Source organism: Diadema setosum, chromosome 19 (assembly GCF_964275005.1).
Source record: "Diadema setosum chromosome 19, eeDiaSeto1, whole genome shotgun sequence".
NCBI classification, from domain to species: domain Eukaryota; kingdom Metazoa; phylum Echinodermata; class Echinoidea; order Diadematoida; family Diadematidae; genus Diadema; species Diadema setosum.
This window is the reverse complement of record NC_092703.1, coordinates 12,912,851-12,940,844: the sequence shown is the minus strand read 5'-3', so window position 1 is coordinate 12,940,844 and position 27,994 is coordinate 12,912,851. Positions and strand designations below refer to the sequence as shown.

Here is a 27,994-nt window from a genome sequence, read left to right as displayed (position 1 = left end):
TCGATCTTCCTAAAAGACGGATGGTAAACTAGACTAATGCAATCAAGAAGTCAACATGGTTCACCTTGATTGTGAAAATTCTTCCTCTCCTACAAGTGAAGGCGAGAAAAGATCTCGTCTCTTAACCTACAGCTTATACGCCTTCGGGTTTTTAGTAAGTATAAGGCAGCATAGCAATATTTGTGAACTTTACGCAATCTGAATGTGACTTTATAATACATTCATAATTCAACGTGTTGACTTCTTCACCGGCCGGCCGGTAGTGCATGGTGCCACGTACCAGCCAGCACATCCGTCACTGACTCGCCACGGTGCACCCGGGGGGCCGCCCGGCCACTGCCAATCATCTCCCCCGGACTTTCCGGCTAAATTATGCTCGTTGTACGCTACCACCCGTACTACGTAACTACTAACCGGCATGATCATGATTCATGAAAACATGATGCTATGTTGTTTGACCTAGGTTTCTAATCGTATTGAATGCATAATTCAACTTTCACCGAATAACACAAAACTCGCTATTTAAGTGTGTAAAATGCTCTAAGTCTAGATCTAAATGTCAATGTCATGAGTTGAAAGCTGATGTTCAACAATAAATTTACAATTCTGAATTAAAAAGTTCAAAAGAGTGAAACATCGATTCTCCACAACACTAACAAATTTGCTGTGTAGAGTAAACATCTTTAACAGCTGTCTGTTATGAGTGTTAATTTGGACTAAGGTTAGGTAGACCAGGTCTACGGACTATAGCCATCTCTAGACTAAATTGTAAATTGGATTTTTGAGATTTCACACGCTTTCACCACAGAACATTGATATTAACTGGGCCTATATCATCAAAGTGGCAAGTTATCAACCAAGCTCAAGCCAAACACATATCATGTTTGTTTTCACCCTTCTGTCTATACTTTTTCTAATCTTTGGGATAGAAACCAATGAAGTTGGTGAGAGGGTTATGTAGTGATGACATCATCACCTATTCTAATCAAATTGCATATTTGCCTCTGACCAATATCATGCTGTTTTACTAGTGAAAAAAAAATATGCATGGTATAGTCTGCCAGAGTTGTAGTTACAGTTTTATATTTACTATACTGCTTAAAAAGTTTAGCCATTTTCAAAAACAGTCTGGGTAAGTTTTGTTTTGGTACACAAATATTTTATTTTTCTCTGATGTCCACGCACAAGAGAGTACAGTTTGCCTACCCTGCCATGTAAAGTCTTCAACACTGCAGATTTGACCAGGAGATTCACAGCCCCAGGACTATCCTTCCCTACCGTACAGTATACAACTACAAATAGTGAATGGTCATGAGTGAGATGGTAGAAACTTGACACAAGGTGAAAGATAGAGGCACTGTGTATTCAACGAGGCAAAACCAAGTTGAACAGTGCATGTCATCTTTGCTGAGTGCGAAATCTTGTTCAAATGAATGAGTTAAGACCATTTACTATTTGTTTTACTGTAAGCATCAAAATTTTTGCACAATTAATTGTTTTGCGCTGAGCAGATCATAAACATATTCGCAGGTTCTTGAATTTGCGCTACATGATTGTTACCCATTCAAAAAGTGTAGAGAAAATTGTGAAGATATTTTTCAAAATGTGCAGAGAAAATTGTGAAGATATTTTCGCAGGTATTAGAATTTGTGCTGGCCAAAAGTAGCGCGAAATGCACAAAATTTATGTACCGCAAAAATTCATCCACAAACTGTATCCAACAGCTCAGATGTCAACAGATGTGGTCCACACAGATTCTTGAATTTAGTACAGAAATAGCAACCATTTTTTTTGAAAGGTAAATGAGAAAACAGAGTACAGTCAATCTTAAGTTGTACATGGAACTGATTGGTTACCGGTTGTTGACAGTAAAATGACTAACAGAATATATGTGCTTGTAACTGTTGAGTGTGTGTGAAGGGTGTTTGTTCATTGTGATGTCAGAGCCTTGCACTAGAACAAAAACTATGAGTCGATCATGAGTTTAACTGGGAGTCAAAGGAAATTGGTATTATAACGTCATTTGGGCCATATCCATTTTTGCTCGAACAAAATTGCATGGCTGACAGGGACAGCATGCAATGGCACTTTCAACTACATGTCATGTGATGTGCAATCGACCAATCAGATATATGTACATTTTTTTTAGGGGTTGTATAAATGATGATGATGATGATGTCCAGCTTGGCTTTGATGAAACTTGATGATCTGTATTTTACACTGTATTTATAACTTGAATTACAGTAGTAACAGTATCTACTTAATATGTTCATTCTACAAGTAATTGTCTAATTGTTTTCCTCATTGTTATCTTAAACAGGACTTGTTTGCTGTTGCACTGCTTGTTCCTAACATTACAAGACATGCCACACAATTGGGTGGGTCTCCAACATATGTGGGTTTATCAGGTAAGTTTTTAAGTCCGAAGAGGCCAAACGTGCTGTCTAACAGCAGCACGTACAGAATAAAAAAGAATGTTAAAGGGGAAATCCAGTCCAAATATAAATAGTCTGATAAGAAAGAGTAAAATATTACCAGTTCAACGGTATAAATTTGATCGAAATGGGATGAAAAATAGGGAAGTTATGACATTTTGAAATTTCGCTATTTTTTGGGGAACGGTTCTTCAACAGTCAATATGAATATGCAAATGACAAAGTGAGCATGTCATTCCCTCTCAACTTACCATATTGTTTGTACATAATATTTTTTAAATTTCCAGGTTTTTATTCAAACGCAATTATGCTCGAGGCTCAAATCCTCATATATCTAACTGATCACTATATCTAACTGATCAGTTATTCAACCAGGAATAGTATCATATTTCTGACTTCAAGGACAGAAACATTGAATTGTCGTCATTTTTTGTTGTTGTACATGATCAATGAAAAATTGTGAGGGTATGGCATGGTTAGCTCACTTATTTGCATATTACTAAATTCATACCCACTGTACAAGAACTGTTTTGGAGAAATTATCAAACAGTAAAAATTTCATAACTTCCTTATTTTACATCCGATTTCAGTCAAATTTTTACCGCTAAACTCATAAAATTTTACTCTTTTTTTTATCAGACTAACTTATATTTGGACTGGATTTCCTCTTTAATCTCAGAGCATATGAGTTTTCCGTTTCATTAAATGTATTATTTTAACATTTGTATCACATGAACTCGTAAATAAGATCCTAAAATTTTCAAATTGCTTCCTACCATAACTTTGATACAGAACATTAAGCATTACTCTTGCAGTGAAATGACACTACATGTCAGATCAGAGATGACTGCAATAATAAGAGTAAGATCAGATCAAGAAAATGATGGAAATATCATCAAAATTGGACATATAAGTAAAAAAGCTGGATTAAAAAAAAAGTTTTCACCATGTTTTCACATAACTGTGACATTAGTTACAAACCCACTTAGAATTATTCATATCAACTGAGTCATAAACACACTCGCTGAGTACTCTCCTATTTCGTACTAAAGAAAAAAAATTAAAAGAATTATGTTTTATTTATGATTTAGTGACTGCAGTTCTTTCTCCCTGAAGGTCATAATTGCTGGATAATTGATATGCAGCTAATACTTGATAGGAAGGACAAGGCTTTTGTTTTTGATTCCACATTAAGAAGGGACAAGTTGTGAAGTTTTGTGTGTCGTAGGTCACTGGGGAGGCTTGTGAAACCATGTACCTCATAGCCTTACCTGATTTGCATATATGGTCGCTGCTAACTAGTATCACTTCCCTGAAAATTATGTTACATTGTAAGTTTGAAAATTTAAGTTTGATTTCAAGTTTGAAAGCTCTATCAGTTCAGGTCAAGGTGTGATGAAACCTCTCTTGGACTTTCTATTCAATTGATTGTACACTGTTTCAAAGCCAAGTTGAGCATGGGTGAAACTGCATTCTCCATTCCTATCAGAATTTGAGCTTGTGTTGACGCAGGGAGAATACTTGGAAGCAAGAGGAGAATTGAGAAGAACAAGTGAATGATAAAGAGAAAGGGACAGAAGAGAAGGGAAGAAGGGAAGAGTTTGATTGCAAAACGGGTTAAGCGCCATTTTTGTCGAGCCCACCGGAGGTGCGGGGAGACTAAGGGATCGCCTGCAGCGTCTGTCCATCCTTCGTCCGTCTATAACGATACAAAAACTTGAATAACTTTCTACTGAGGACTTCAATTTCAATCAAACTTGGAGGGAAGAGTGGTTATACAAAGTTACACATTTCGCTAAACATGACGGTCACCTCAAGGTCAAAGGTCATAGGCAGGGGTCAATGAACTTTAGGGCCCAATGTGAAGTTGATACTGCGCGTTTCGACTATGGCGCATAACTTTTGATGTATGTGTCCGTTTGTAACCAAACTTGGATGGCAGATGTCCCTTGGGGAGTTGAAGGTCACCACAAGGTCAAAGGTCACAGACAGGGGTCAACGAACTTTTAGGGCCCAATGTTAAGTTTTTACGGTGCGTTTTCATTATGGCTCAAAACTTTTGATCCCTATGTCCGTTTGTGATCAAACTTGGCTGGTAAATGTCCCTTGGGAGTTGAAGGTCACCACAAGGTCAACGGTCATAGGCAGGGTCAATGAACTTCCGGGAGTTAAAAAAAATATTAATTTCTTCTTTGTGAATGGGTGAGGCACATTTTGGCACTTGCCTAGTTCAACATAGAGTCAAAAGGGGCTTGAGCTTTCGATCCTAGCAGAATCTTTGTCAGAGGCAAAATGACAAAACAGGCAGGGAAAGCAATCACATAAGGACTTCACACAACAAGAACAGTCAGGGATGGGCTAGGGACACAAAGAAAACAAAAGGGGAGTGTAGGAGTTCATAGGCAAGGAGCCCAACAGGTAAAGGGAGGGGATTAGAGCAGGAGGGTAGACAGACAAAAGGCAGAGGAGGGACAGTGATGATCCCGAGGACCATTGGGGGGGGGGGGGGAGGGGCAACCTGTGAAGGATAAGGATGAATAGGGAGGCAACATCAAACAGATATTTAAGGAACAACAGAGGGATAAAGAAAGGAAAAGAGTGAACAAGCAACAGCATGGTTGCCCCCACGCTTAGATATTAACATATTAAAGTAAGTCCATCATCAGATTGAGTGAAATTCCAGCAGTGCTTCACTTGTTACATAACAAGGAATATTCTTCAAAGTTATGATTGAAAATACCCCATGTTTTCTTATTATTTTTTATTGGTGGAAAATTGAGCAAAGAAGATGGGATTCCATCGAGATTCGAACCAGAGTCCTCTGGATTGCTAGCTCGGTGCTGTACCGCCTGAGCTATAAAAAGAGCTAGTTCAGTGTTCGTCCCAGAAACCCTAAATTTTCAAAGCTCGAATGGTCAGAAGCTATAGCAGTGTTTTGTGTGTGACACACACATACACACTTGAACCTGGCATAAACCCGAAGGATAATTCAACTTGGGGATAAATGCAACTGATCACCGAAGTGATGCAGCTTTTTGAGTGTAACAAACACCAAAAAAAAAAAAAAAAAAAAAAAATGACCAGAAATGAATAATACTTATTAGTGGAATATTGAGCAAAGAAAATGGGAATCCATCGAGATTCGAACCAGAGACTTCCGGATTGCTAGCCTGGTGCTGTACTGACTGAGCTATAAAAAGAGCTAGTTCAGTGTTCGTCCCAGAAACCCTAAATTTTCAAAGCTCGAATGGTCAGAAGCTATAGCAGTGTTTTGTGTGTGACACACACATACACACTTGAACCTGGCATAAACCCGAAGGATAATTCAACTTGGGGATAAATGCGAGGGATCACCGAAGTGATGCAGCTTTTTGAGTGTAACAAACACAAAAAAAAAAAAAAATGACCAGAAATGAATAATATTTATTAGTGGAATATTGGGCAAAGAAAATGGGATTCCATTGAGATTCAAACCCGAGACCTCTGGATTGCTAGCCCAGTGCTCTACCGACTGAGCTATAGAAAGCCCTAGTTCAGTGTTCGTCCCAGAAACCCTAAATTCTCAATGCTCGAATGGTCAGAAGCTATAGCAATGTGTTTGTGTGTGACACACAAGTACATGTACACACTTGAACCTGGCATAAACCAGAAGGATAATTCAACTTGGGGATAAATGCGAGGGATCATTGACAGCTTTAATCACAAATATCTCAAATGAGCACAAATGGAATTGACATGTTTTGCAATCAAACTCTAAGTTTAGTTGTAATAGTGCTACCTGTAAGAGCGCCACCTTGTGTCCAATGAAGGACTGATCGATATGATAAAATACCTTTGATGAGCCTACAACCAGACATGTTTGTATGCTGTATCATTATGCAAGTCCATGCAAAGATATCACACCTTTTTTTTTCTATTCTTTTCTAGCAAGGGGGGGGGGAGGGGGGTGGGGGAGGAGAAAAAATAAGGAATATTCATGACATAATATACTATTTCATTTTATGCTGATTTTAACAAATGAATTCTGTCTGCAGGTTTTGTCTCTTTGAAAATGGGGGATAGTCATCCTTTGATGCAGATCATTGTCAAATGGGAACATTGTAAAACTCAAGTTTTTGGTCAAGAAGGCTGCAAAGACATTGTACTGGACCACATGAAATCAAGCCTTAAAGGGGATAGCTAGTAACTGATCAGTGTGAATGCTTGGGGATGATTGTTCCCATCCTTGTGGGATTCATTTAAGAGTACATTATATATCTATTGTTGTGTGTACAGCGACAAGGCGATCATTAACCGGCCATTGACGATCACCCCGTCACTGTACAGGCATGATAACCTGGAAACATTGAACTGCACATTACTTGAATATATTTGATGGTTATTTATAAAATTCTCTTAATTTGATACCTCTGTCTTGCACTACCAAGACACTATAGCATTCCACTTGTCCAGAATTGAAGGCCATGTTTACCCGAGGGTTCGATGGTGCAATTTATCAAGACTACCAGTACATTCTGTTTTAAAGGATTTGTTGTTACCAAGAGGACTAACCATTTATTTGTCTGTGTTTAATTTTTTTTTTTCTTGCTTTCAGGTTCCATTTACGGGACTCTTCAGCTGCTTTCGAGTCCACTTGTGGTTAGTATCAAGATGCAGATGCGTATCCGTCGAAACTCTTGATTACAATGTTCAATCTTTTCCATAAGGTGGTGATTTGGCTCAGTCAGTACTGCATCAGCCTCCCTATGCAAATGACCCAGGTTCGATTCGTAGCTGAGCAATGTTGCCTGTAATCACACTGTCCCCTCTAATGATAGGCATAACACTCTGTCTCTCTGATAGGACATTACATGTATGTCCTGTGTGTAAGTTACTCAGGACTTCTGCATGTAGGAGAACCCGCTTCATTCATTTATTGCAAAAAGCGGGGCACTAGCCAGGTGAAGTGGTCCACCAACCTTCCCCCATGAGAAAAATGGGAAATGATGCTGACCCCTCGTGGTTCACTCCAGGGTGACTAGCAGTAGTCAGCAACCATATCAACCAGGCACATTGTGCCATACAAGAAGTAAGCTTAGAACAAAGGAAGAAGATGTGAACTTGATGGTGGGAACCCCAGGAGAAGCAATGCGTATAGATAGGGGAGCCCAATAACACTTAGATATTGATGTAATATACATATATACACATAAAAGAGAGAAAGAGAGAGAGAGAAAAAAAATGGAGGTCCCACATAGATAAAAAGTAAGTCTTTTCCATGGTAGGAAATATAGCCCTAGGCACAGCAGGATGCATTGAAGTTTATTGTCTTTTAATGAGGAAGGTGCTAACTGGCCCAGTCTCAGCAGCGTATTTGAAATTATATGTAAGCTGCTGCGGAATGTAGGCAGAAGTTAGCAAGCTGCTTTGTGAGGGAGTTTGCAATGTGTGGCAAGGAGGTGGCTTGTTAGAACTTGCCCTGGTGCTGCCTTAGGAGGAGATGAGAAACTGGCCTCGGTACTTTGTTTGAGGACAAGATGGCCAGACAACACCGTTTTAAGACTCGCCTAGGTAGTGAGGCACCTTTTTCTTCTATTCTTTGTTTTGTCAAGCAAGGTGCCTTGGTGCGTTCTGAGGAGTTGCCTTCTTGCCTTCTCATTCTCATCGATGTGCCATGGCGATTTTCAACAAGTTGCCTTGTCACCCAACGTACAAGTGTCTGTTGTCGATTGTATATCTGGAAAAAGAGCAGAAAATTCGGGGTCATCCCAAGAGTCATACAGTACGACATTGAAATGAGGTCCAGGAGTCGTAAAGCCCACGAGTCATGCAGCCCATGAGTTTGACACTAGGTAAAAACAGCCCACAAGTTCGACACATACAGTACATAATGGGGCTTGATGTGTCGGTCTCGTGGGCCTTGTTTGCTCAGTGTCAAACTCATGGGCTGTATGACTCATGGGCTGTATAACTCGTGGTATGTATGATTCGTGGGTGTCGGTCTCGTGCTGTGCACCTGAAAATTCTTGGATTTGTATAGTGCAAACTTCAATCTGTCATACACAGGCAGTAGAGAATGCTTCCAACAGCAATACAGGTACTCAACCTTGGGGATATGGTGAATCATAATACAAGGGGAAAATAAAAGAGTGGATGTGTTGTGCAATTATGATGCCTATAGCCTGCTTGTCATCAATGTATGGGGTCAGCAGAGGTCATGCACAGGTGTACGGTGCTATGTGGGTGAATGATAGATAGATAGGTAGATAGAGAGAAGGGGGGGGGGGAGCAATGCTGAGAGTGAGAGAGAAATAAAAAAAACTTGGGGAGGGGGCATCCTGTGAATGTGCCTTTAAGAAGAAGAAAAAAAAATCCTGCTTTGTCAGACAGGGCTCCTCCTCCCCAGTGATCACAAATTATCGATATATGTATCTTCTACAGTGCACCTTACTGCATTGTTATTATTATCATACTTTAGAAGAGTTTCTAGTAAGTTGCATCATAATGCTGTGATGATTTAGCGCATAGAGCTCCCTATGTCTCATAACCAGAATGCGAAGCAATGACTGGGATTCCCCAAAGCTTTTGGTATCTTGAGGGCACACTCTCTTTCTGTTCTACTGCTAAAGTAACATACTCCGCAAAGTAACATAGAAAGTGAGAAAGCCGTGTGCCCCTGCTCTCACATTGCCATAACTTTCAAATCTAGTAAATGGTTCTGAATGATTAATTTACTTTCAAGTCTATGAATGAGTAACATGTGTCTTTATTGTAGTGAGCCCCTAGTTTTTAACCACATTTTCACAATTAGATGGCTTTAAGAGGGTGTGGTTTCAAGGCATGTGTCGACAGAATGCCCAGTACCTAAAATGCTTTCTTTTATGGATATACAACGTACATGTATATTTGTTGAATAGTATACAAATAGTGAATGGTCAGGAGTGCAATGGTACAAGATTTCTCATGAGGTGAAAGATAGAGGCGCTCTGTTCAACGAGGCGAAGCCGAGTTGAGTAGTGCGCCTTATCTTTCACCGAGTGCGAAATCTGGTTCCATTGCACGAGTAAAGACCATACACTATTTGTTTTATACAACACCTCGAACGTCAACATATTAAGTACTCACAGATTCTTGAATTTAGCACAGAAATGGCAACCAGTTTCCGAGAAAGACGAATGAGTAGCTTCACGGTCGCAGTCACTGTGTAACACTACATGTGTACGTATGTACGTATTGTACGTACATGCGAAACAAAGTTGTTTACAAAAATGATTGACAAAAGTATGCGCTTGTAAGCGCATTTGGGGATTGTTGAGTGCGCGTGGCACATGTTTGTTTATTGTGACATCAGAGCACGTGCAATAGAACATTTTGGTCGAACCAAAATTGCACGGCTGAAACAGCCAGAGCGTGCAATAGAACGTTTCCTTAAATGTCACGTGATGGGCAATCGACCAATCGGATAGCTACATTCTAAATAGGTGTTGTATAATATACAAATAATGAATGTTTATGAGTGCAATGGACAGAATATTTCATGAGGTGAAAAATGAAATAATTTCATCTTTCACTGAATGAAATATTCTGTCCATTGCGCTAATGAAGAACATTTATTATTTGTTTTACATGATGCCAAAAAATACAGTTCGACCTTGATCATCCGACCATGTTGGGACCGGCGCTCATCCGGATAAGCGAATTGGCCAGATATGGGAGACACAATGTTGATGTATATAGCTGCCGTCCAAGCTGCCGTCCCAGTGCACTGGCAGCTAGGCAGCTAGGCAGCTAGGCAGCTAGCGTACCCAGCAACGGTGTTGTAATATATGCTAGCCTGCGCAAAATTGTAGTCCCTTCTTCACAAAAATAAAGTATATCTTTATGTGAAAATCATACATGTTTTACCTCATTAGATATTGAGAAACCTATCATGCATATCTTATGAAATTAGTTAAATAGATCCATTAAAGTCACTGTAAATTTTCTCAATTTTTGGATAAAAAAAAAAAGTCCTTCACTGTGTGAACGCATCTGGATAATAGAGGAGGTCGAACTGTAGATCCTTGTCATTTGATGTTTAATGAATTTGGAAACAAAATAGAAGGTGCGAGATCATTCTGAGATCAAGAGAATGCTCACTGGGTGCTATACGCTAGCACCTTGCATACACATTGCAAGCGCAAGTGTTCCACATACGTAATGCGCCTGGCTCTCGGTGTGCAATGGAGCAAATCGTGTAGATCCGACATTGCATGATAAATGGAGCCACAATAGCACGAATGATGATGGCATAGTAAAATGGGACAAATGATCAATGTCAAACAACCAATCAAATGACAAGGATCTAAAGGTGTTATATAAAGTGCCATAATTGACAATGCACACACTCTGCCTGTAAATGCTGGACAGCTGTCATGTTTAGTGCTTGTTTGAAACTGTGTGGGTGTTGTGTAACTCACTACTTCTGAGATGCCATGATCTATCTCCCTCAGGGTTATATCATAGCATACCTGGATTGAATACTTGCAGTTGATCCAAAAAAAAAATGGAAGTCACATGGATCAAATGTTTAATAGCTGGAAGGCAGCTCCACAGGATTGTTTTTCATTCATAATTAATCATTCACCTTTGACATCAAAAAATCAAACTCTTTTCTCCAGAAACTAACAGATGAAACAGACACAACTTTGACTCTTTAGCTTTTGTGTCTTTTTATTCCATCATTTTTACGTTTACAGCTTTCTCTTACCACTTCTGTACACTTAATTCCAGATCAAGAATATGGCCATAGGAACTTCAGAATCCCACCTTAGTGGGCATGTATGTGTGCACTTAGTACCAGCACCCACAGAGCAAGTGCCCCCTCTATAGTCCAAACTGGTGATTAGACTATCACTGTGAAGAAGCCTGTGCTTGCAATTTATAGCATAGGATTGCAAGTACTGTAGTGCAGTGAGATATTTAAATTTATTTCATTTTGTTTAGAAGATGAAACTGAAACTTTTGGGCGGCATAATAACCCTCAGTCAGGAAAGTATTGTTTGAGTTCAGTTGTGATGGGATAAGTCATTAAAGAAATGGGACTTTTCGCTGGACTATCTCCAGAATGACCATTCATACCTACTTTCATTTTGAGGGGAATACATGATTGCCTTCTAATGGCATGGTTATCCTCATTAAGATGTTCGAGTGCTTTCAAGGCATAAAGCTCCAAGTGCTCACTGTGCCACAAAGAATGGGAGACTTTCTATTCCCGGTGGTCGAACTTGTAATGAATGCTATGTTTTAAAATAGATTAATACTTGCTTTGTAGCCTTGAAATAAAAAGCCTCATTCAGGGAGCACATTCTAATCATGATCTGATACTGTAAGAAATGAAGTGATACTGACATGTGTTTTAAAGATAATAAAAAGTTTTGGTACCTCAAAAGTTTCCCTGAATTTCCTTGTCTTAGTTTGTGTTTCAGGTTAAAGTACCTTTCATATAACTAACACTGTGAGACTTACTCGCTTCAAAGTGCTCTCATGTCTTAGTAATCATGCAATTGACTGCGACCAGCAGCCCCATACGCATAGTGTAATGGGGCTTCGCATTGTAGCATTCAGGATCATGACAGATTTAGTATCGTGGGTAAATATCAACTTAAAATCCAAAAATTTCTTCAATTTGAAGACTTACCAATTAAGTTGAAGTATTGAAAACAGGCTTCGGGTAACGTTTGGTTCTGCCAATAGTCCCTTTCTGTTCGAATTGATGACTGAATTTGACTCGGTCGAGAGGACCTTGGGAGAGCTACATACACTGAATACTACAGCCAGTGCATGCGATCGCGAACACATCACATGCGCACAAATTTCAAAGCCATGAACGGATAAGATGTTTGTGTGCGCATGCGCTGGCCGTAGTATTCAGTGTGTGTAGGCCTCCCAAGGTCCTCTTGTCACATTCAGTCATCAATTCGAACAGAAAGGGACTATTGGCAGAACCAAACGTTGTCCGAAGCCTGTTTTCAATACTTCAAATTAATTGGTAAGTCTTCAAATTGAAGAAATTTTTGGATTTTAAGTTGATAATAACCCGCGATACTAAATCTGTCATGATCCTAAATGCTACAATGCGAAGCCCCATTACGCTATGCGTATGGGGCTGCTGGTCGCAGTTAGCTATGCGTGTGGGGCTGCACGCTGCTGGTCGCAGTCAGTGGTTTCGTACAATACTACCTCGCCGCCGTACGGCGGCGGCTCTGGTACGAAACCATTATTGCATGATTACTAAGACATGAGAGCACTTTGGGGCGAGTAAGTCTCACAGACAACGTACTTTAACCTGAAACACAAACTAAGACAAGGAAATTCAGGGAAACTTTTGAGGTACCAAAACTTTTTATTATCTTTAAGGTAAATGGAAGCCATTGTATTTTGCAGTACTACTCAACACCATTTTCATGTTGGCTTTCGTGAGGAGTTCAGTTAGTCATACAGGCCAGAAAAGGTTGCATCAAAGCCAACCCTAAGAAGTTCATTTGTATGAAGCAGTGATTGAAGTAGTCACTGCATTTCAATACTGTAAAAGTGGATATTTTTGCGTGACTAATTTTTTTGCATTCGCTGGATAAAAAGAGTTTCTTATGTTTTAATTCCACAGAATCAAGACCTCAACTACTGGAGCATATGGCAAGCAATAATATTCGCATGCTTTTTTTTTCACGCTAGTTTCTGTTTGCGTGAAATGCGCGAAAATTTAAACACTCTGAAAATGTCCACTTTTACAGTATGTAAATTACATGTAGATTCTGTGATGATGTTGTTGCGCTATAAGGCCTCTGCAGACTTTCACACAAATCTTCGCTAAATTTCTTTCCTTGATGTGAGATGAAAACAGACTTGAATGCTTTGTATCAATGTGTTGTTGTGTAACAATAAGAATAACCTTGCTATGGTGACATTGTTTATGGGAGAAAGGGTTGTAGTTGCAAAATTACTGCACACACACACACACACACTCACGCACACACACACGCACATAAAATTTTAATGACAGTTTATGCAGAAATCATTGAGAGCTTTATGACTTGATTACATTATCACCTCAGCTAATTTGGCTATGCAGATAGATGATGTTTAGTGTAAACATATGAAATTTAAAAATTCCACCATTTGTATCATTTTTATATGTAGTTTTGTTGAGACTTCCTTCTATTCTATTTACATGGAAGATTTGTGATGTAGTGATAACACCTCAGCTGAACTGGATACGTAATGTGAGCATTATCACCTTTTTTATTTGGGGGGGGGGGGGACATATGAAACACCAAAATTCCTCAAATTTTCTTTTTCACATTATGGTCAGTGTTGAATCATCAGCCATCATCAACTCAATGAACAGTGTTGAGCCTGATGACAGGTTCATCAACTAGACCTTTAACAAACTAGAAAAGCACTCTGAGAGCGCAGACCTCCGCCAAGCATGCAGCTCATTTCCACTACTGATTTTGTTCATCCATAGAGATATCGGTGATTTTCACCCATACGTACTTAAATATATAGCATTGTGTGCTGAAAGTCGCCCGATTTCCCAATATAGAAGCCTTTGTTACGTCATAAACCCTCAGCTGCACAGCGCGCCTTGCTCTAGCAGAAACTAGAGCACGTACTTTAGTGCGCGCATGCACACCTCAAATACACGCAGCCTGAACTCCCAAGTTCATTGACCCTACCTGCCAAAATATAAAAAATCCTTCATAAATTCCCCCAAAATTCTCGGATCACTACCAAAAGTTAATTGTTTGTTACTTATGTCATTCTCAACCTTTCCTGCAAGTTTCATCCCAATCCGTTAACTACTTTTTGAGTTATTTTGCACACGGACAAACAAACGAACGAACAAACAAACCAACAGTAACGAAAACATAACCTCCTCCCTTGGCGGAGGTAATAATCTTCTTAAACAGCACACTATGGAAGAGATTCTGCAAAAAATGAAAGAGCTTTGGATGTGATGACATGCCTTCTTGCTTTATCCTCCTTTCAGGGGAGATGGAGCGACGTGTCCGGGAGGAGGCGGAGCCTCCTAATCTGTCTCTTCTTCACCTCACTGGGGTACATCCTCATGGGCGTGGCCCCCTCCATCTTCTACTACCTCCTGGCTAGGATACCACTCGGTGAGTTAACTTCTTCCACTATACCTGCTGGCTGGGATACCACTAGATGGGTCAACTTCTAGTACTAACTGCTAGCTGGCTAGGATACCACTATTTGTGGGTCAACTTCTAGTACTACCAGCTGGCTAAGATATCGCTATGTGGGTCAACTTCTACTCACCTGCTGGCAAGGATTCTCTAGGATACTGTATAAGCTGTTGTTTTCGCGAAGGTTTAATTTTCGCGAATTTCACAAGGGTTTAATTTTCGCAAATTTCGCGAATCACAGTTGGATCGCGAATTAAACAACACGCGAAAATGACTCCTTGCGCTGTGTAAATAGAGCATTAATGTAAGCTTCAGCGGCGATTCGTGAAAACAACATCTCGCGAAAATGTTTATGACCTCATCATTTGCGAATATATCTATACGCAAAAATAACAGCGTATACAGTACCATTCGATGAGTTACTAGTATAGTAGGGCAGATATGTAGCAAAAATTGGTCGAGATGCTCACATCCGGCGGAAAGTATGAAAATTTGCATATAGGGGTATTTTGGGGCGCTGATTTCAAAAATTGCCGGATCCAAGAGATCTGACCACGGGATCGGCCACCATTTTGAATTCCAATATGGCCGCCATCACAAAACAAGTTTAAAGATCCCTATCTTCAGTTCTGAATGACCTGTGGTACCAAAACTTGGTACACAAGTGCGTTTTGACATATTGAATTTGATGACAGATTAATTTGAAATGTCTGACAAACATCGAATAGCAGCCATTTTGAAATCCAATATGGCCGCCTTGATGAAATGTTGAAAATTCCTATCTCGAGTTCTAAGTGGTGAGTGGCGCTGAAATTAGGTGCAAACAAGTATATTAACATACTGAGTTTAAAAATTGACTAATGTGATGTGTCTAACAAACGCAATGCGCGTCATTTTGAATTCCAATATGGCTGCGAAGACAAACATCACGACTAACATTCACAGGCATGCCAAAAAGTGCAGCAAAAATGAAGCACAATGCACCTTTCACTGACGTCACAATGTAAATACAGCAGTGCGCACTCAATCAGTTACAAACGCGCGCTCAATCAGGTAGCCTAATTTACAAACCCAAGATAGAGATTTTCAACACTCCAACATGGCAACTATGTAGGAAAATTCAAATTGGCTGCCGTGCAGCTTGTCAGACATATCAAATAAGTCTGTTATTGAAGTCATCATATCACCATGCTTTTATGTATCAAATTTCAATGGCTTATGTCATTCAGAACTGAAGATAGGGATCTTTGACAGCGGCCATATTGGAATTCAAAATGGCGACCGACCCCGTGGTCAGATCTCTTGGCTCCGGCAATTTTTGAAATCAGCGCCCCAAAATACCTCTATGTGCAAAATTTCATACTTTCCCCCGGATGTGAGCATCTTTTTCACATATCTGCCCCACTAGTAACTTCTTCCACCTCCTGGCAAGATACCACTAGGTAACGGAACTTCTTCCACTATACCTGCTGGCCAGGATACCACTAGGTGAGTTTACCCTATCTGTGCCAATTAATCAAATACAGACAAACCTGACTTAGTGGTCACCTGTCTATAGTGGCCACTGGAAAATCCCTTCTGAGAGAAAACCCCTGTTAAAGACCCTATGTATAGCGGCCACCTGTCTAACGTGGCCAGTGGTCACAAATTTTGTTTCCCGCAGTAGATTTTAACCTGTCTATAGTGGCCACAGACCCGATGGAGCCGTAGCCGAACCAGTAATTCAGTGTGTTTTTCTGCTTCGTAGTCGTGCCCGTCATTCCTGGGCAACGTGCAGTGATCGCCACTGCTGCATTCATCACTCATTCAGTCATAGTACTGCACTAGTGTTAAGCTTTCTTCACGACTGTACACATGCTGCTGTGCAACAATTTCATAAACATCGGCATTGTTCAAGGCATGAAACACACGTGTGCATACGTACACACATACATGTAAGTACGTATAGATGTATGTACAACGATGATACATATACATGTAGACAATGCACACAAAGTTGGATAACCTGTCTGTCTATCTGATAGCGGCCACCTGTCTATAACGGCCACTTTTTTCGTCTCCCTTGGGTGGCCGCTATAGACAGGTTTGACTGTATGCACAAATTTCACACACATACCTATGGGCAGGAAATTGATGTTGCATGCAGAGGGCTCTAAAGGGGAATGAAACCCAAATATACATATGGATTGAGTGCATGCAGCAGTATTGGTAGAACACATCAGAGAAAGATTAAAGAAAATCAGACCATCTGCTGACAAGTTATGAACTTTCAAATATTTTGATGCCACCGCTGCAGGATGAGAGGACTGCTAAAGTTAATGACGTCACGTAGAAAACGATATAAAGAAAATATTAAGAGAATTCCACAAATTTCTTCTCTTTTAATGAAAAATACACATTCCCTGCACTTGCTCCTGATGTATATTAAGTGTAATGTTATTCCCCCTGCTTTCTGGAAGAGGTACAATTGCTCTATAATTTGCTAGAAAAGTGAAAATATCAGGTGTGGGTTTCTTCAATTTGTCTCCCTCTACAAATTAAATTTGTTAAGATTGCAACTGCTGATCTGTAAGTTAACAAACATGTCGGAAAAAAGTCATATTTGTATAATTTGTAGAGGGAGACAAATTGAAGAAACTCGCACCTGAACCTTCACCCCTCTGAATAATGTCTTTCTTTTATTTAAGTGAAACTATGTTGTTGTTTTTTTTTTTGCATGGCACAAGACAAAATACATAACGTACCCATTGTATCAGGAAGCTGTAAAACAAAACCACTTGAGATAGACTTTTTTAAAAATTGTGATGTGTTTGCGAAGTTTGTGAAGTTTTTGCAAAACATTTCAAAATCAAGTTTTAAAAGAGGTCATTTTCTGGTGTGAGTGATTGGATCTGAAGTCACATGAGAAGTTGCTGGAAACAGAACAAGAGAAATCGATAGGGAACAGGAACAGCATGTGTGTTTGAAAGGAAGTATACACAGATTAGATCTTGCGGTTCTATCGATATCAGAGTCTGCACAAAAAAGTAAAGTTGGCCAGAAGTTTATGGAATACTAAACACAGATAGAGAGATGGATTATTGAAGAGGGATTATTGAAGAGGTGGGAAGGTGAATCCTATAGCATTGACTGTGAAAAAGTAGCAGAATTAAGATAGAAACAGCTTGATGAACTAGTTTACTCAAGGAAGCAGTCACACCATTAAAGTCAGCTGTGAGAACAAAAGACCGGACACCCCTACAGATGAATGGGTCAGCCCAGTGTCACATTCAAGGTCCCTCACACTGACTGAAATGCATCGCCTTGATTAATTGTTCTCAAGTGAGTCATCGTCTCTCCAGTTTCAGCGTGAAAGCGTACCCCCTGTATCGTTTTTCTCCCCACGAATGCCGGCAAGGCATTTACACAATTTAATTTAGGTATCGCTTTTCACCCAGGTCCCTGGACATTGCCCAGAAACTGTGCAATGTCATTATGGAGTGCTTGTAATGATGAGTATAAGAAAAGACCAAAAAGAAAAAAAAAAAATTGTTTAGGTCCAAATGAATTAAATGTTGTCTGGAAAAGATTTTGTTTCACCCGACACCCCATGTTGGTTTACCTCATAACTAGAAAAGCTCCTCACTCCTTAACTCTGTTTTAGGATTTTGTGTTTGCTGATTTGTTTGTTTCTTTGTGTTTTATTAGGTGATGAGGCGTGTTTTATAGTCTGAATTATGGACTGGCCCTTAATGCTGAATATCTACCGTCCGATTGGAGGTTTTGATTACTGTCCAAAAAAGAGTCTGTACAATATGGTGACCTCAAACTAAGTCATTTGATTGGTTTGAGATAATTTCCTTCCTGTTTATGAGGAATTCCACATCTAACCTTCATTTGGCTAGCGTTGTGCCAAGAATGTTAACCCACAAAAAAGGGCCTTAGCTTTCGATCCCAGAGGAATCTTTGTCAGAGGCAAAATCATGTACAGTAAAACTTTGTACTTTATACACTGTTGCACAATATCCTTGCAATGCCATTATGATATAATATTGTGTACAGCCCAAAACACTAACACATATTTTCTGTATTGATCGTTACTATGTCATTACTAATGTTTTTGTTGTATTTTTATTGTGATTATCATTTCTGTTATTGTAATTGTTACTATTGATATAATAATGATAATGATAATAATAATGATAATGATCAATGGTGATGATGATGATGATAATGATAATGATAATGATTATTATTATAATTTTTATTGTTATTGTTATTATTATTATTATTATCATCATTATCATTACCATCATCATCATTATTATTATCACCATCATCATCATTATCATCATCATCTGTGCCATGATCATCATCATTCAGATGTCAAATCAACACTATCAACTTCGTAATGATTCATTTATTATATCATTACCATTTTCATTCATCGTTGTGATAACATTTTACCAGTGAGTTGAAGTGCTTAAACACCTTCACGTCAGTGCAGTAGAGTCCATTTAAAAACTTCAGGGAGCTATACAAAACAGGTAGTAGAGACTCCCAGGGTTTATCACCTGGTGACTCTATTTGAAGTTCATGTGCAGGCACCCAATGATTCATGGCAGTACAGTTTGACAGACCTGGAGGGTGTTTCCATAAAGCCGTTCTTAAAGTTAGGAACAACTTACGAGCGACTGGTGATCAGTTGTGATGTGCTATATACTTACCAGAATGTCAATGATTCAGCACAAGAACTGATCACCAGTCGCTCGTAAGTTGTTCCTAACTTTAAGAACAGCTTTTATGAAACACCCCCAGGGGTGGTTCCTGGTATACTTAAATTGAGAGATAAATCATTGCTGGATTGCATTGATCATTTTATATAAACTATTAAACATCTTGATCGGATATCATCTTGGCTGTAAATATATAGTATAGGTGTGGTCAGACTGGCAAAAGATCGAGAAATTTAAGATCACGAAGTCTTCATGTGATCTTTTGTCACGCGGTCACACTGGCAGCCAAACTTCTTAATCTGTGGATCGAGAAGTTTGAGTCATTGGTGCATGCGCTCAAGAAAGAAGAAAGAGCGTGCTGTCTGATGGCTCGTGATTGTGATGTAACAATGCACACCTGTATATGACAATGGCCCTGTGCTTCAGAGACACTGCCTGCAAACATGCGGTGGATTGGTCACGTGAAAAATATCGTGATGTTTAAGTTGCGAGTGGTCACACTGCCAAAAGATCAAGAAGTTTGGCAGGGATGAGGGAAATATCCCTTGTTGGAGTTGGAAGTTTCGCGAGAAGTTTTGCGAGAAGTTTTGCGGGAAGTTTTCATTCACACTGGCAAAACTTTGAGATCTTAAAGATTGCGAACTTAATCTTCTTGATCTTTTGCCAGTCTGACTGCGCCTATTAAAGGGATCGTACAGTTTTGGTTGAGACCTAATTTCGGGTTTCTAACATTTTTTGGTGAAATAATGAGAAACCTCTTATGAAATATGAAAGAGCATGTAATTCTATGAGGAATTCAACATTTATTTGATAAAAATTGGGTTTGAAATGGTTGAGATATTTATCCAAGAAAGAGCGATTCTAATAAAGTGTAGGACCCACACTTTATTACAATCACTTTGTTTTACATTGTTTTTGGATGTCTCAGTCATTCCAAACCAGATTTTCATAAAATAAACTTTGAATTCCTCTTAAAATGGTGTCATCTGTACTATATCATAAGTGTTTTCTTGGTATCTCACAAAAAGTTAAAAGCCCAATTCTCATCTCCACAATACTGTACCATCCCTTTAAAACTGGTCAAGGGTGAAAAGTACTTCAATATGTATTCTGGTTTATCCATACCTATCACCCTCATATTTTGCACATGGATGTCATCATAATGTATATTGTTCTGGTGTGATGTCACAAGCTCTTGTGGTCTTCTCTTCCAGCCGTAGCAGAACTAAAACTTTAAAAATTCATAACTTTTGAATGGATTATCCAATTTTCTGCGAATTTTCACTGATGTATTCTAGATACTAAAATAGCTGCATTCACTCAATCCACATACTATATTTGGGTTAACTTCCCCTTTAAGATTGACCAGTAACAACTTTCTTGGAAGATCTCAGTCAAATGCTGACGTCATCATCTCTCTTTTTCCACCCTCACCCATCCTCACCTATCCTCAGCTATCCTCACCAATCCTCACCTATCCTCAGCTATCCTCTCCTCACCCATCCTCACCTATCCTCACCTATCCTCACCAATCCTCACCAATCCTCACCTATCCTCACCTATCCATTTCAACGCTCACCTATCCTCTCCTGTCCTCGCCCATCATAACCTATCCTCACCCATCCTCACCTGTCTTCACCAATCCTCACCAATCCTCACCTATCCTCTTCTATGCTCACCCATCCTCTCCTGTCCTTGCCCATCGTAACCTATCCTAACCTATCTTCACCCATCCTCACCTATCCTTATCGGCTATCCTCACCTAACCCAACCTATCCTGACCCTTCATAGATCCTCCCCTATCCTCTTCTATCCTCACCTATCCTTTCCTATCCTCACCCATCCCCACGTACCCTTACCCATTCTCACCCATCCCCACCCATCCCCACCTATCCTCACCAATCCTCACCCATCCTCACCTATCCTCACATATCCGCACCCATCATCATCTATCCTCAGCCATCCTCTCCCATCCTCCAAACAGAAAGCCAAAAGACATCTCATACCCCATTTACAATTGTATACACAAAATTTCGCCCAGGAGTGCTCCTGGAAGCGCTTCGACTTTTGATATGTCCATCTGTGTCCGTTCATACAGAGAATCACTGCTTGCTGAGACTAATGTACATGCAAAGTGGCTGAGAAGGGTATAACTCGTGGTGACCTTTGAATGTGCGGGAATTCCTCTTATTCAAATTTTATGCGCAGTGTGCACTGCCCTCCACTTCTGGAGTGCTCTAAACATTGGTGACTATTTATACAGAGTTTAGAGCGCTTCAGGAGTGCTCCTGAGCCCAGTCTCTAGAGGGGCATAACTTTAGCATGCTCCAGGACCTGATTGTCTGTCCATGCAGAGTGAGGGGTTCAGGAGTAATCTGGGAGCGCTCTAAATGCCCTGTCTAAATGGGGTATTGGTGATGTTCTGTGACAATAGAGGAACCTTTCAGACCTGTTCATTGATGCAAATGACAAATCTTGAATGATTTAAAGCATATTCAACAATATATTGTTGATATCAGGTGTTAGTGTAAATATCCATGTGCAAATATAGTATACATGTACATGTCATTATAGATTGAAAAAATATATATGTTTTGTAAATCTTATAAATATTGTGAATTGTTATTATATGTGCATATAACATATGTGTATAGATGTTATATCATGTATATAAATATGTGTGTACATAAGACATGTACGTGTCTGTTTATCTGTGCATAGATCTATAGATATATACATGAAAATATGGATGCATATATATATATATATATATGTATTTTTTTTTTCAATGGCTTTCTTGGAATAAGTGTTCGCTGAATGCAGCATTCAGAGAACAGGTCTTGTGTCAAGTGGCTGTAAGATGGTAGTCTGTGCTGCCAGGAGATTTCCTCACGCTGATAACTGATATGGGAGCAAGACGAGAGGAGAGTGGGGAAGCAAGTGGCTATAAGGTTACCATGGAGGACCGCTGATGTAACGCAGCCACGTTTGCTATACTAGCTTGTCACGCTATAGCCATGTCGGGGGGGGGGGGGGGGGATGGGGGAATTGGTCTGACCCTGACAGTGCCTTTGCCTTTGATGAATGTTGTGCTGTTGTAGTTGATTGTTTGGAAAGGGGTTTACCCAAAAAAGCAGAATATTGTGTTTAAAGAGATCATTTTTTTTTTTTTGTTGTTGATTCATGAGCTTGGATAGCAACCAACTAATACCATTTGCAGATGAAACAAAAACCCATCATTAGTGCTTCAAAAGAAATTAGTTTGAACCAATTTTGAACCAGTATGATTGATGTTAAGTATTGTTAAATATACAAAATGTGAATAATATCTATAATGAGAATGTTTCCAGACTGAACCATTTACAGTTATGGTTTAATGAGAAAAATTGAGATATCTTCTTATATTTTAGGCTTTATTGCAAAAATTTCATTTGGTAGGATGTTTTGTGATACAACTGACCTACACATATGCATCAAAAGAGATATCTTGAACATTTTTAAATCACTGCTCCCAAAGGTAACAGGACGCAAATCACTCGCGCTTTGCATCAACTGTAGCAAAGCATGCTGTCTGAATCATAATATGGACAGACATGATGACCTTATAATATGTTCATTCCCCCTTGAAGAGTTTCGTTTTGCTACCTTACCTCTGTGCACTATGCTTAATCAGTACTTTGGTTTGTTCATTTACAGTGTATCATTTGTGATTGTGGATTGAACATGCAGAGATTTGCATTCTCAAAAGAGAAAAGTGATCTTTTGACAGTGATAGAAGTAGTAACAGTCATAGTAATGAGGTTAATGATGCTTATAAAAAAGATATTGATAGTTCTACTACTTCTATCAATACTGCTACCACTAATTGTGGTTATTGTAACAGGAATTATGATAATGATAATGAAGGAAATGATAATAATTGTGATGACTGCTTCTGGTATTACTGTCATAATCTTAAAGGACAAGTTCACCTTCATTAACATAAGGATTGAGGGAATGTTGCAATATTAGTAGAACACATCATTGGAAGTTTGAGGAAAATCGGACAATTCGTTCCAAAGTTATGAATTTTTGAATTTTTTGTGCAGTCACCGCTGGATGAGAAGACTACTGCAGTGTATGATGTCACATGCGTACAACAATATAAGGAAAATATAAAGAGAATTTCACAAAATTTCATCTTTTGAAAAAAGTACACATTCCCTTGACTCGTTACAGACATATGTTATGGGTAATACTATTCCCATTGCCTTTAGAAAGAGGCAAGTCAAGTGCTCTTTTATTATGCGAAAAAAGTGAAAATATGTTGAATTTTCTTTATATTTTCTTTATACTGTTGTATTCATACGATATCACAAGCCTTACTAGTCTCCTCATCCAGCGGTTCCAACACAAAAATTTTAAAAATTCATAACTTTTGCATCAATTGTCCAATTTTCCTCAAACTTTCACTGATGTGTTCTACTAATATTGCTACATTTTCTCAACCCTTATGTTTATGAAGGTAAACTTGTCCTTTAATATCATTACCTGAATGCTCTCTTGTCTTTTCTTGATGTAGGCATCTGTAAGCACAGTGTGTCCATCACCAAGGCGATCCTGACCCAGTCCACACCCAAGGAGGAGAGAGCCAAAACCCTGGGCTACTTCAATGGCTTCTCCAGCATGGGCTTCATCATCGGACCCCTGGTCGGAGGCCACCTGGCCGAGCTGGAGAACGGCTTCTTCATCGTCACCGTAGCAACGTCTTCCATCTTTGCATTCTGTTTCCGTGGGTAGTGCTACAATTTGCTCCCCCCCACCCAATATGGCCTTTATTTCGAACAGTAATCGTAACTTGGTTTTAGGGGAATAATGAATACAAGTGTCCAATGAAACCCGATTACTCCAGGTCAAGTGCAAGTGATGAGATTTTTGGCTGGTTTAAGGTCGTTGCGGTAAATTTGAATTACTTTTGTCTTGAAACATGATGCTGGCTTGCTTGCGTGCAGCCAGTGAAGTGTTGGCTGAGCATGGATTGGAAACCAGGGGGGCATTTCATGAAGGAACTTGTCGGATAAAATATCTGGGGGGCATTTCATGAAGGAACTTGTCGGATAAAATATCTGACAAGTCAATTATATCCGACAAGTTTCGAGAAATTCTTTAGTCTGATTGGCTGATTTCTCTGAACTTGTCGGATATAATTGACTTGTCGGACATTTTATCCGACAAGTTCCTTCATGAAATGCCCCCCTGACAAGTCAATTATATCCGACAAGTTCCTTCATGAAATGCCCCCCAGATGACACACAATCTTTTTTAATACATCGGCTGTTTTTCTATTGTTCAGATATTGCTCTATTAAACTCCTTTACTAATACAAAAAGTGAAATATGTGTGTGATAGCTTCGGAGCCCATGTCAAATGATCTGTAATAATTGTACACATCAGTAAACTGAGTAAAGCGTTACAGTTGAAATATATGCTGCCACTGAAAGGATATGCAATTTGATCTGTTCCTCCTTATAGAAGGAATGAAGACACAGGATGAATGAAGAGTTGCTAATTTCTATTTTTTGCTGTTCTTCATTACTTCATGATATGTCCCTGTGCAGTTGTAGTGCTTCTCTTCCTGAGAGATCACCATTGCCGCGGTAACAGCCTACCCACCTCCGACTCCGTCAAGAACTTCATGCAGGATGACTTCAGCGCCGACTTCCGCAACTCGCTGCAGACCTTTCGTAACATCGTCCGCTCTGGCCCCGAGCTCTTCTTCATGCGATTCCTCCAGGGGCTGTCGGCGACGCTCTTCCGCAGCAATTTCATGCTCATCCTCGAGCAAAAGTTCCAGACGACGCCTGCCGAAAACGGCCGCATCATCTCCTTCGGCTCGATCGCGAGCGCCGGCTGTGCTCTGGGTGTCGGGCATCTTGTGCGGCTCTACGGCGATGTGCCGCGGCTATACCTCCATGCGAACGTCCTCCGTGTAGTCGCTCTGGTGGGTCTGGTTTTCGTGCCAAATATCTACATCTTCATGGCGTTCTACTTCTTGCTGTCCATGACGAGCGCCTCCGCCCGCGTCTGCATCACCAACCTGAGCATCGAGCGGGGGAAAGTGGAGGATACGGGGGCCATGCTGGGGCTGGCCCAGTCCCTGATGTCGGTCTGTCGAACCGTCTCACCCCTCGTGGCTGGGGTTACTCAAGAGGTCAGCGTATCCGGGCCCATCATCCTCTCCTTCGTCGTCTCGCTGGGAAACACCGCCCTCGTGGCCGTCACGGACTTGAGGCAGAAGCAACGACTGTCCGAAGACAAGAAAAATCCTTGACACCGATGTCAAGTGCTGCTTCTTAAGGCGGCAAAAACAAAATATATTATTCTCTATTTTCACATGTCAAACAGCTTGATCCCTGTATTTTTGTAATTATTTTCTAGAAAAATATATAGGTATCTTACGTTGGTAACATTTTATCAAGGGAATTAGCTAGTAGTACCAAGAATTGATACACTTATATATATATCTCTGTGTGCCTGTCTTTTCCGTTTGTCTGTCTTTTTATATTGAACTTTTTGTCAAATCATGAAGATTTGTGATGTAACAGTTGAAACATTCCATCCATCATTTGCTGAAATGTTGTAAAACGGTGAGCTTGTCGGTACGTGCAACTCACTGAGTAAAACCCCCTGAAAAACCTTCAAAAACACAAACACATGTGCCTTGAGTGGTAGATAAATTGTCAGTGGGTAAGATTGTAACTTTGACAAGCCTATCAGCTCTGGTCATCTGATAGTGAATTTTGAGATTGTTAGGCAGTGTGCTTTATAACATAAAAAAAAGAGAAAATAATTTCTTATCTTCACCATTGAATGCTGTAGTACTGTCAACCTTGTCTGGGAGATAGATAATGTTCATTTCCTATATTTACAATAAAAAAAAAACAAGAAAACGCTGGGTGAACAATGGCTTGTATGTGCATATGGCAGGATAAGATTTGCCTACTTGGTACTGTTTTTTTCTTGTGGTTTTAGAAGATTACAAGGTATAAGAGGACAAGAAAGTAACAAACATGCATGGCAAAGAAAAAAATACATTCTTGTCTTACCCCCAAAGCATATAGATGCAAAATTTACAAGATTATAGTCTGCATGAAAAATAAGGTATCAGGTATAGACATGTACATAAAACAAATAATTATCTGTGTAAGCAAAGATGTACCTCTGTTCTTGGGTGAGAAATGTCAATGGTATGATGAAAAAAAGAAGTCCAGTAATTTTGCCATTGCCTTTGGTCATGTACAATGTCAATGGCCTTCACTCAGTGAATTTTGTTCCTGTGAGAGTTAATCTGTGAGGCCTCAAGCAAAGGTCTATGGTCAAATCGAGGTCAAGATTAGGAGTTTTTCAAATGTTTGGTTCTGAGCACATTCTGCATTTTTGGGGAGTGTATCCTCAGCTGAGAATTCAACATTGTGAAGCTGATTTCATTATTTGGACCGTTTTGCCAAACAGTCACAGAGATACAGGGTCTGAAATACCAACACCAATGATATCATTTTATTCCGTCAAACTGGATTCTTTTGGGAAGATTAAGTTTGGCTTCAAAAAGGTTTATCTTTGACATAGTATACCTTAAATACTTCCTTTTCTTTAGAGAGTGAAACTGTCTCTATGTAACAAATTTTTATAGAAGTTGTGGATTTGATGGTACTATCAAAAAGTCTGCCTATAGTTTCAGACCTCAGAGTCACTGGAATATGTGTAGTGTCATAGAACATTGTTGAGTCCTTTTCATTCTCCTTTTCCAAGTCACTTTTGTTGAGATTACATTTTATGTGGCTGTACATGCAGTCAATATGTACATGTTTTCGATGACATTTGGATGAACTTTGATGCCCTCATTGAGCAACTTAAGAATCTTGCCCCATTTATAGTCCCGCTTGCAAAGTACATGTAGCTGCATAGTTGATGGTCTTTACAAGATTAACTGGTTCCTGCATGATATGTTAACTGTACCACACTATCTGCAAGGCATCAAGAACAATGCAATAGATTATGCATGACCTAGCTTTGTAAAGCCCCAGTCACACAGTTCCTTACGTTGAGTTATGCCCACCATGGATGGAAACCAATAAGTGGTCCAGACACAGTGTGGACGCAGGCATCCGCAGGGTCGAATGTCCATAACCGATCCCTTATGAAACGCAACAACGCCAAGCCTGTGAAATTTTGAAAGTTTCAAAATTTCGCAGAGAGTTGTCACGGATGCAGACCTACAAGTAGCAGTAACTAAACATAACTATCAGTAAGTGAACGTAACTATCCGTAGCTTGTCGCAGACCATCCAGGAAAATTGATACCTCCTGACCATTTTTTGGAGGCGATGCCAGAAACAGAGCATTACTTGACTGGGGCTTAAGAGTCTCACTGAAGGGAGACTCCACCCCAAAGATTGAAAAGTTTTGAATTGAAATTGCCCCGTAAGAGTCACAGATCAGTGAAGAATCGAAGAAAACTTTGGGTGAAGAGTGAGGTAGTCATGGTCATATCAGCGTCTCGTCTTCATTCACTTTGAACACACGATAGGCCGAGTAGCAGTCTCATAAATCAGCTTGATGGCAACTTTTTATTTTTTTAAAAGACTTTTTTTTTTTTTTTCCTGAGATGTAGGTTTCACAGCTCAAGTAACTTCGTATCG

The 27,994-nt window shown here is 39.7% G+C and overlaps 1 protein-coding gene across 1 annotated transcript; it reads left to right on the top strand.

The window, feature by feature from the left end:
* Positions 1-55: 55 nt before the first annotated feature.
* LOC140243076 (major facilitator superfamily domain-containing protein 9-like) lies at positions 56-25,627 on the top strand. The gene is made up of 6 exons (XM_072322811.1): positions 56-154; positions 2,321-2,408; positions 7,030-7,073; positions 14,446-14,575; positions 23,879-24,088; positions 24,915-25,627. The coding sequence occupies exons 1-6, from the start codon at positions 56-58 to the stop codon at positions 25,625-25,627; spliced, it is 1,284 nt and encodes a 427-aa protein (XP_072178912.1).
* The last annotated feature ends 2,367 nt before the right edge of the window (positions 25,628-27,994 follow it).